Source organism: Thalia democratica, chromosome 7 (genome assembly GCF_965202585.1).
Source record: "Thalia democratica chromosome 7, ktThaDemo2.hap1.1, whole genome shotgun sequence".
NCBI lineage: Eukaryota > Metazoa > Chordata > Thaliacea > Salpida > Salpidae > Thalia > Thalia democratica.
In genome coordinates, this window is record NC_139171.1 from 48598462 (window position 1) to 48609422 (window position 10961).

Consider the following 10961-nt stretch of genomic DNA (forward strand, 5'->3'; position numbering starts at 1 on the left):
AAAATATCAAGTATATTTAAAATTATAAGCTTTATTTTTGAGAAGTACAATTAAAATACTAATGTTTTATAAATATAAAATACTAAATTATTAAGTCTTTAAAAAGCATTTTTTTAAATTTAAAGAATTATTTTTTTTCAAAAATAAACATAAAAGTCTTTATCTTAGTTTTCTTGGTCATTCAATTTAAGTTTTTATTTTTAAACTTGGTTTAGGATGTAGTTTATTACTCCAAGAATTATCAAAGTAAATTGCATTAAAATATAGGAAGAAATAGTTTTTTAGTATTTTTTTAAATTTCTGAGAAAATAGGTTAAGAAATATTTTTTCTCTGCATTTATATGGAAAGCTTTTTAATTTATTTTTGTTTCTTTTAGCCTAAAATTATGGGTAATTAAGACATCAAATGTATTATATTTTCAGTTTGATATTGGTGCTCACCTAAAGTTAACCATAACCCAAAATTTTTCACAACACAACTTTTTTTTTACAAAACTAGCTTTACCTCTGTGAATTATGGATGTTAGTGGGTCAACGTCTAAAGTCTCAGTTGGGTCTGGTTGACTGCCTGTAGGAAGATTGTCAACCTGACCTTTTTGCTCAAACTTCTCCTGCAGACGGGATGACTTTCTAACACGTTTATGCTTAAGATCCTCTGCAGACAGCTTTGTATTTATAGTACTTAAGTTGGACATAACAAATATAAAATGCTTTTGTGATAACTTATCAGTGAATTTTATCTATCAATACTTCAAGCTATTCTAGCCTACTTTATATAAATTAGACAAGGCAGTTTGAGTGATGTATCTATTTCACAAAAGAACCACAATACAAAAATACAAGTTACTTTTAAAACTTTTATAAATCTTTTGGCAAAAGTGCAATTTAATAATAAACCAAGGGTTAGTGCAGTAAATTATAAAACACTTAAATAACTGGTACTTGACACAACTAACTAAAAATTTAATAAAAACTTTTAGTGAGCAATAAAATATGTTGGGAGAAGAAGCCCCTGCAATCAATAATGCAACAGCATTTGTTGGTAAAGATCAAAGAAAGCACTCATCATCTTCTGCAACAAGAGCACATAAGTTTATAAGTTTTTTTCTCGTGGGTATTAACATTTATTTACAAAATTTCTTGATTGTTTAACACTTAGATTTGTGTGACTCTCTCAGTAAATAATCGGTAAAATTCATTTTGATCAGGATGAGATTTTAAAATAGAACACAGCTCTTCCACGCTCACTACAGGCCCACCCCAACTTCAAACAGTTTTAGACACTTCTGCATGTATTGGTCACATTTATTCCCCTTATATATTTTTTAATTTATAAATTTACATGCAGTTCTTATAGTGTATAGGTATAATTCTTTTACTCTTAGTCAGATGCTTTCAACAATTATAAATAATAATTATCTAATAACTGAAAGTGATTTTGAATGTACTGTATATCAACATTCAATTGAAATGACAGTACATAATTAATATATTTCCGGTTTTACTGAGTTTATTACTCTACAATTGTTTCAGGCTTACACAAAGATCTCATATAAATAATTTTTCTTCTGATTATATCTGTAAAGGCTCCTTGTGTACAGGCTCTCTTATAATTTATTGATTTATTCTGAGATTTTCTTTCAAGTTGACTGACTCCATACATTCGACATTATAATCAAAGAAACATAAAGTAAAAACAGCAGAAGAATTTGCTTTCTATATTAAAAAAAATTATATTTTTACAGAAAAAATTTGCATATTTTGTGTGATTATGGCATCATAATACATCAAAAGCAGTTGAAATGTATTTAAATCACCAATAAGTATAAGCTTTCATTTAAGAAACAAATTATAAGTTTAGGACATGTATTAGTGACTTGATTACTATTTAAATCAAAAATCATGAACATTTGTAGTTTTTAGGGTTGAAATGATTTTTTTAGACAGCAATTCTTTTTTTTAGTTAACTTTTATTAAAAAAAAAACTTTTTAATGAAGCCAAATTACATCAGATTCATATGTCCAAAAAAGTAGTCCAGAAACAACACCCAAGTACTCCCTACCTCTACCTATGCTACTTTAAATCATCTAAACATTTTCACAGATTGTTTTTGTGATTTTTATCTTTTTATCTCATGTAGTTCGAACTGCAGCAGAGTTGCCACACACTCAGAATAAATACTCAAGATATTTTGAAATCTTTGGAAATATCAGGATGACTCAGGACATGATAGGATATTATGAATTTTTTTTTTAAATTTAGGTTTGATTCAGGGTAGTTTTATTTAAAAATGAAAAACAAACGGTAGTTTTAAAATTTTTTAAATCTCAGGAGAGATTTTTTCTAAATCTGTAATTAGATTAAGGGCATAGGGAGGAGGGTCCAACATTTTTTACAAAAAATAACATTAAACCTTATATAAATGCTATAATTCTATATTATAAGATTTTTTTTACAGAATATGAAAATGTTAATTAGCTTTTGAATTATTGTCAGTTACCTAAAAAGTTTCCAATTAAAAAGTATAAAGAAAAAGTTTTCATTCTTGATTTTCTACAAAATTTCAGAAATTTACAAAAAATCTATTTTCTTCTTTTTTTTTTGTCAAATTATTCTCAAATTTTCAGGAAACTTTGTTTGCATTAATAGAAAAAATTCTATAGTAAGAATTAAAAGAATTGAAATTATTGAATTTTATTTCAAAAAAAAACTGTTTTAAGATATAAAAAAATATACTCAAAAAAGAATATCTCCAATTAAAATATTTATTCTTTTTTAGGATTAAGCTGAAAAAATCTCGGAAAAATTGCTTAAAAACTGTAGGAGAAGATAGATTTTTAATAAAATGTTTTTTTTGTCTTTTTACTTTAGTCAAATCATAAGGAGCCTATTAAGCATTCTGACTTTGTACCCTCATATCTCAAAAAGTAATTTGATATTTACAAAACAGTAAAAATCAACTGCTAGCTTAGTTAAAGATTTTTGGAAAAGGATAAATATGTAAAAAAGTGCCTGACCTTTCTATGCCCTTTAGTTGATCCGGTTTCAATACTTTAACTTAGTTTTTATTGATTTTCAATTGCTTATTTAGATTTTTTTTAGCCTTGCAGCTAGCTCTTCACTACTATTATTAGAAAAAAAACATAGTTGTTTTTATATAAACAGAGTATAGCAAAAGGTGTTTACATGACTTTATGTACCAATTAATTGCTAATAACAAAACTTTTTTCATTTAAACGGTTTATTGAGCAATGCTTTCAAAATTTAACTAATTTCCTTGTCAAAACAAAATAAATACTCACAAAAAACTAATTAATCAAACGCAATACGAGTAAACTAAAGAAGCAATCAATATAAAACTAATCAAATTAATCATAAAAACTAAAATAGATAATTAGAACAAAAATGGACTATTTAAAAATGTTAATTGTAATTCTAGATCCTTTATCAGGACCTAGATGTTGATTAAGTTTAGGTTTAAGTTTTTTAATCATAATAGCCTCTACTGCAAGTAAAATATTTCTATTTTTACAAAATTTAATAACCTCAAAACAATTAAAAATATCATTATGATTCTGACAGATTCTACATTGTTCTATATGTGAAAAAACTGCGCTATTTGTAGGTTTTGTATGTTCTTTAATTCTGACGAACAATTGTCGCTCCGTTTCTCCAATATATTGGGTATCCAGGTCACCTGGACATTGAAACTTATAAACGATGCAACTTCTGTAGAGTTTGTTGATCTTTTCTTTCAGTGAAAAATAGTTTCCAACTTTAGATGTTCTGAAAGCTACTTTGATGTTGATTCCAATTGTTTCCAAATTTTTTGTTATATTTTTGCTGAATTTTTCTGAAACCTTTTTTATATAAGGAACTGTTAGATACTGTTGTTTAGGAATTTGTTGCTTATCTTCTAATTTTTGAAGTTTTTCTATTTCATTGTTTATGAAGTTAATCGGATAGCCGTTTCTCAAAAGAAGATTCTTTATTCTGTTTGTTTCTATGTTCTGTAGTTCTTCTGACACTAATCTTTTGTTTCTGATGAACAACTGTCTAACCAAATTTTTCTTCCATGACTTCGGGGTACAAGAGTGAAAATTTAATAGTACATCTGTGTTTGATGGTTTCTTGTAAATTGAGGTAGTAAATTTGTTCTCTTCCAGCTTAACACTTATGTCAAGAAAAGGAAGTTTACCTGATGTACATGTTTCCATTGTGAAAACAAGATCTTGATGTAGAGTATTTAATTTTTGATTGAATTCGTTTGCCATTTCTTCATTTGAAAAGATAGTAAAAATGTCGTCCACATATCTCGTGTACATTTTAGGTTGAATTTCATTTAGAAGACTTGTTTCTAATTTGCTAACGAACCAATTGGCCAAAAGGGGGGCCAAAGGCGATCCCATAGATAGTCCATCTATTTGTTTAAATACTTGATTATTAAAACAGAAGATGCTCTGTGAGCAAGTTTTCAGCATGTTCTTGAATACTTTTTTCGTTATTTTTGATTTTGTGAATACTGAAAGATTTTCTTTTGAGTATACATCGTCTGCTACCATGTTTATCGTTTCCTCTAATGGAACACTTGTATATAAACTTTTTATGTCAAAAGTTCTACAAACATCACCTTCTTTTGGCTTTATGGTTTTTAAAGAATCCATAAACTCAATATTTGAGTTTATTATCCATTTACTATTCAGTAAAGGTTTAAGTTGTATTTCTAACCATTTGCACAATCTATATTCAGGTGTGTCTATAGCAGATAGGACTGGTCGAAGTGGACAGCCAGTTTTATGATGTTTGGCCATTCCATACATTTTTCCTGGCTGACTACCTTTAGGAATTAGACTGAAGTAAACTTTTTCATCCACTATTGGTTTAATATATTTATTGATGTAACTATATATACTTTTTTCTTTTTTATACCAAGGTGCTTTTTCATAACTGTGATTATTACCATTTAAGTTAAAATCAAGTTTTTTAAACTTTTTTGTATCATCTAGAATAACACTCATCTTCTTAATGTATTCAGTAGTATTTAATAAAACTATTCCATTTCCTTTGTCCATTTTAAGACATTTGATCCTTTCATTTTGTGATAAATTTTTCAGTGTTCTGTGCAGCGCTTTATTTTTCCTGGTTGAGCAAACTTTCTTGCTTTCAGAGATGAATTTAATGGTGTTAGTTCTAATTTGCTCAGTAACGTCATAAGTTAATGTTTTATTTTCCTTTTTAGTAATTTGTTTAATTTGGAATTCGATTGAAGCTTTAATATTAATCTCATCTATAGTTTTTGGTAAAATGGAATGCTTGAGGCCAAACATTAATGCATTTGATTCACTAATTGTTAATTCATGACTACTGTTGTTTATGATACAGTTTGGAGTTTTACTTTTACGTTGGTTGTTCCATAATGAAGCTAATTTCTTCTTATGTCTCTGCCTTTTGTCCAATATTTTTTCTTTAATACTTTTTTCCTTAATAGAACTCAAGAGAAGGTGATACTGACTAATGCTAGTGTTGTTGCGGACAACTTTTAGTATTTCATTTCTGTTGTTTTTAGCTATATTGTACTGAGTTCTTGCAATTTTTAATTGTTCTAAAAGAACTTTTCTATAGAATCTATCAACATTATCGTACACTAACAATTTTGGAGGTTTGAATTTTAAAAACTCTGGAATTATTCCAAGTTCTTCACATTTAGTTAAATATTTAAGGCCATAGGGGGGGGTAGACCATGTTTTTTACAAGTTGATCTTATTTTATAGAGTTTTTACTAAGCTTCAAGATAATTTTTACCGTTTTTAAAAATTCGAATTAGTTTTTGAGATATGACCGGCCAAAGTCGGGCCGCATAACAGGTTCCTTATGGGGAAGGAAAACTAAAACGGCAAAAAAAGACTAATGCATTCAAAATCTATCTCCTCCTTCATTTTTTAAGCAATCTTCTTCAAACTTTCACAGTCTATTCTTTATACAATAACAAAAAAACGTTATTTGTGACTTTAAAAAATTTCAAGTAAAAATACCTTTTTTTTGTAAAAAAAAATTTTTTTTGATGAAAATTCACTTTTTTTTTTAATTTTTGTCATAAAATTACAAAAAAAAGGTATTTTTACTTGAAATTTTTTAAAGTCACAAATAACGTTTTTTTGTTATTGTATAAAGAATAGACTGTGAAAGTTTGAAGAAGATTGCTTAAAAAATGAAGGAGGAGATAGATTTTGAATGCATTAGTCTTTTTTTGCCGTTTTAGTTTTCCTTCCCCATAAGAAACCTGTTATGCGGCCCGACTTTGGCCGGTCATATCTCAAAAACTAATTCGAATTTTTAAAAACGGTAAAAAGCATCTTGAAGCTTAGTAAAAACTCTATAAAATAAGATCAACTTGTAAAAAACATGGTCTACCCCCCCCTATGGCCTTAATATCCATAAATCTCATTACTGTTCTAATCATACTATTTTCAAGGTTCCTTAACTGAGACAAAGAAATACCTGTCTTTCGAAAAAACTATTTTTCACTGAAAGAAAAGATCAACAAACTCTACAGAAGTTGCATCGTTTATAAGTTTCAATGTCCAGGTGACCTGGATACCCAATATATTGGAGAAACGGAGCGACAACTGTTCGTCAGAATTAAAGAACATACAAAACCTACAAATAGCGCAGTTTTTTCACATATAGAACAATGTAGAATCTGTCAGAATCATAATGATATTTTTAATTGTTTTGAGGTTATTAAATTTTGTAAAAATAGAAATATTTTACTTGCAGTAGAGGCTATTATGATTAAAAAACTTAAACCTAAACTTAATCAACATCTAGGTCCTGATAAAGGATCTAGAATTACAATTAACATTTTTAAATAGTCCATTTTTGTTCTAATTATCTATTTTAGTTTTTATGATTAATTTGATTAGTTTTATATTGATTGCTTCTTTAGTTTACTCGTATTGCGTTTGATTAATTAGTTTTTTGTGAGTATTTATTTTGTTTTGACAAGGAAATTAGTTAAATTTTGAAAGCATTGCTCAATAAACCGTTTAAATGAAAAAAGTTTTGTTATTAGCAATTAATTGGTACATAAAGTCATGTAAACACCTTTCGCTATACTCTGTTTATATAAAAATTGCTCGAAAGACAGGTATTTCTTTGTCTCAGTTAAGGAACCTTGAAAATAGTATGATTAAAACAGTAATGAGATTTATGGATATTAAATATTTAACTAAATGTGAAGAACTTGGAATAATTCCAGAGTTTTTAAAATTCAAACCTCCAAAATTGTTAGTGTACGATAATGTTGATAGATTCTATAGAAAAGTTCTTTTAGAACAATTAAAAATTGCAAGAACTCAGTACAATATAGCTAAAAACAACAGAAATGAAATACTAAAAGTTGTCCGCAACAACACTAGCATTAGTCAGTATCACCTTCTCTTGAGTTCTATTAAGGAAAAAAGTATTAAAGAAAAAATATTGGACAAAAGGCAGAGACATAAGAAGAAATTAGCTTCATTATGGAACAACCAACGTAAAAGTAAAACTCCAAACTGTATCATAAACAACAGTAGTCATGAATTAACAATTAGTGAATCAAATGCATTAATGTTTGGCCTCAAGCATTCCATTTTACCAAAAACTATAGATGAGATTAATATTAAAGCTTCAATCGAATTCCAAATTAAACAAATTACTAAAAAGGAAAATAAAACATTAACTTATGACGTTACTGAGCAAATTAGAACTAACACCATTAAATTCATCTCTGAAAGCAAGAAAGTTTGCTCAACCAGGAAAAATAAAGCGCTGCACAGAACACTGAAAAATTTATCACAAAATGAAAGGATCAAATGTCTTAAAATGGACAAAGGAAATGGAATAGTTTTATTAAATACTACTGAATACATTAAGAAGATGAGTGTTATTCTAGATGATACAAAAAAGTTTAAAAAACTTGATTTTAACTTAAATGGTAATAATCACAGTTATGAAAAAGCACCTTGGTATAAAAAAGAAAAAAGTATATATAGTTACATCAATAAATATATTAAACCAATAGTGGATGAAAAAGTTTACTTCAGTCTAATTCCTAAAGGTAGTCAGCCAGGAAAAATGTATGGAATGGCCAAACATCATAAAACTGGCTGTCCACTTCGACCAGTCCTATCTGCTATAGACACACCTGAATATAGATTGTGCAAATGGTTAGAAATACAACTTAAACCTTTACTGAATAGTAAATGGATAATAAACTCAAATATTGAGTTTATGGATTCTTTAAAAACCATAAAGCCAAAAGAAGGTGATGTTTGTAGAACTTTTGACATAAAAAGTTTATATACAAGTGTTCCATTAGAGGAAACGATAAACATGGTAGCAGACGATGTATACTCAAAAGAAAATCTTTCAGTATTCACAAAATCAAAAATAACGAAAAAAGTATTCAAGAACATGCTGAAAACTTGCTCACAGAGCATCTTCTGTTTTAATAATCAAGTATTTAAACAAATAGATGGACTATCTATGGGATCGCCTTTGGCCCCCCTTTTGGCCAATTGGTTCGTTAGCAAATTAGAAACAAGTCTTCTAAATGAAATTCAACCTAAAATGTACACGAGATATGTGGACGACATTTTTACTATCTTTTCAAATGAAGAAATGGCAAACGAATTCAATCAAAAATTAAATACTCTACATCAAGATCTTGTTTTCACAATGGAAACATGTACATCAGGTAAACTTCCTTTTCTTGACATAAGTGTTAAGCTGGAAGAGAACAAATTTACTACCTCAATTTACAAGAAACCATCAAACACAGATGTACTATTAAATTTTCACTCTTGTACCCCGAAGTCATGGAAGAAAAATTTGGTTAGACAGTTGTTCATCAGAAACAAAAGATTAGTGTCAGAAGAACTACAGAACATAGAAACAAACAGAATAAAGAATCTTCTTTTGAGAAACGGCTATCCGATTAACTTCATAAACAATGAAATAGAAAAACTTCAAAAATTAGAAGATAAGCAACAAATTCCTAAACAACAGTATCTAACAGTTCCTTATATAAAAAAGGTTTCAGAAAAATTCAGCAAAAATATAACAAAAAATTTGGAAACAATTGGAATCAACATCAAAGTAGCTTTCAGAACATCTAAAGTTGGAAACTATTTTTCACTGAAAGAAAAGATCAACAAACTCTACAGAAGTTGCATCGTTTATAAGTTTCAATGTCCAGGTGACCTGGATACCCAATATATTGGAGAAACGGAGCGACAACTGTTCGTCAGAATTAAAGAACATACAAAACCTACAAATAGCGCAGTTTTTTCACATATAGAACAATGTAGAATCTGTCAGAATCATAATGATATTTTTAATTGTTTTGAGGTTATTAAATTTTGTAAAAATAGAAATATTTTACTTGCAGTAGAGGCTATTATGATTAAAAAACTTAAACCTAAACTTAATCAACATCTAGGTCCTGATAAAGGATCTAGAATTACAATTAACATTTTTAAATAGTCCATTTTTGTTCTAATTATCTATTTTAGTTTTTATGATTAATTTGATTAGTTTTATATTGATTGCTTCTTTAGTTTACTCGTATTGCGTTTGATTAATTAGTTTTTTGTGAGTATTTATTTTGTTTTGACAAGGAAATTAGTTAAATTTTGAAAGCATTGCTCAATAAACCGTTTAAATGAAAAAAGTTTTGTTATTAGCAATTAATTGGTACATATAGTTGTTTTTGTTTTGAATCTGAAATTAATACTTATTGAGTTATGAAGTTATTAAAAATATATTAAATTTAGTTAATTATAAAATGTGAAAACTTTTTTAACCAGAATTTAATCTATATGGTATAAAATTAACTACCATGGCTACATTAAATTATCAAAAAAAAAATCGATTATCTTAGTTGATTTAAACTAGTAGTTGAATCTTTGAAAACAGTATTTCTCATTAATTTAGTAAAAATCTAATAAAAAATCTATTATATCTCCTTTTTTAATTACTTGAAAGAAAATGAACATAAGGTGAAAGTAGTTTATGTAATTTTTATTTCAATGGACTAGGAATGACACAGGATAAAAATCTCAGGCCAGGGCAAATTTTTATAAGTCTCGAATGAGATATAGTTTAGTTCAGTGCTTCTGAACCTTTTTCTAGTGGCCGAACCCTTTTCCAAAGTTCAACCTTTCCGCTGAACCCCTAATTTTAATTTTACATAAAATGTTTAATTAAATAAATGCTTTTTTTTATTTCAAAAGGCTTTGGGGAACCCCTGAGAGGCGTCACGGAACCCTAGGGTTCTGCGGAACCCCATTTCAGAAGCACTGGTTTAGTTGATCCAGTTTTGTTATTTTTTGTTTTATATACCCAGTTTTGTTATTTTTTGTTTTATATACCCAGTTTTGTTCAAGAATATGATTTTTATTTATTTTAAAATGCTTACTTAATTTTTTTAGCTTTGTGGCAAACTCTTCACTATTCTTAAAATAACATAGTGGTTTTTGTTTTAAGTCTGAAATTATTATTTATCAGGACTTTAATTTTATATTAAACAGAAACGGTTTAGAGATATAAAATTATAACTATGCATTAAACATTTTTAAAATACATTAAAACTCTAAATACTTATAATGTAAAATTATATTGTTTTATGCGTCCTTAATCCAAGTTGTTTGTTATAACTTATAAATATTTCTTTTAGTAAAAAAACTAAAAAAAAAGAGTATAAAATAGTGTTGTCTAATCTCTAAAATTAGTATTTCTCATAAGGTTAGTAAACATCTAATGCAGAAACATACACGTATAACCTTCCTTTAAATAATTAAGAAGAAAAATGAACATGACGTACAGGTAGTTTGCGTCAGAAGCAAATATTTTTTAAAGGATTTAAGAAAAACTCAGAGTGACTCAAAGCAGTTTTTGGTCACTCAAGGCAGTTTTCTCA

The 10961-nt window shown here is 27.7% G+C and overlaps 1 protein-coding gene across 1 annotated transcript; it reads right to left on the bottom strand.

Moving 5' to 3' along the window:
* Positions 1–538: 538 nt before the first annotated feature.
* On the bottom strand, positions 539–4821 carry LOC145841505 (uncharacterized). Its single transcript, XM_082948865.1, has 2 exons — positions 3862–4821; positions 539–655 (listed from the first exon to the last, which is right to left on the bottom strand). Exons 1-2 carry the CDS (start codon positions 4819–4821, stop codon positions 539–541), a joined length of 1077 nt encoding a protein of 358 aa, XP_082804991.1.
* Positions 4822–10961: the final 6140 nt, after the last annotated feature.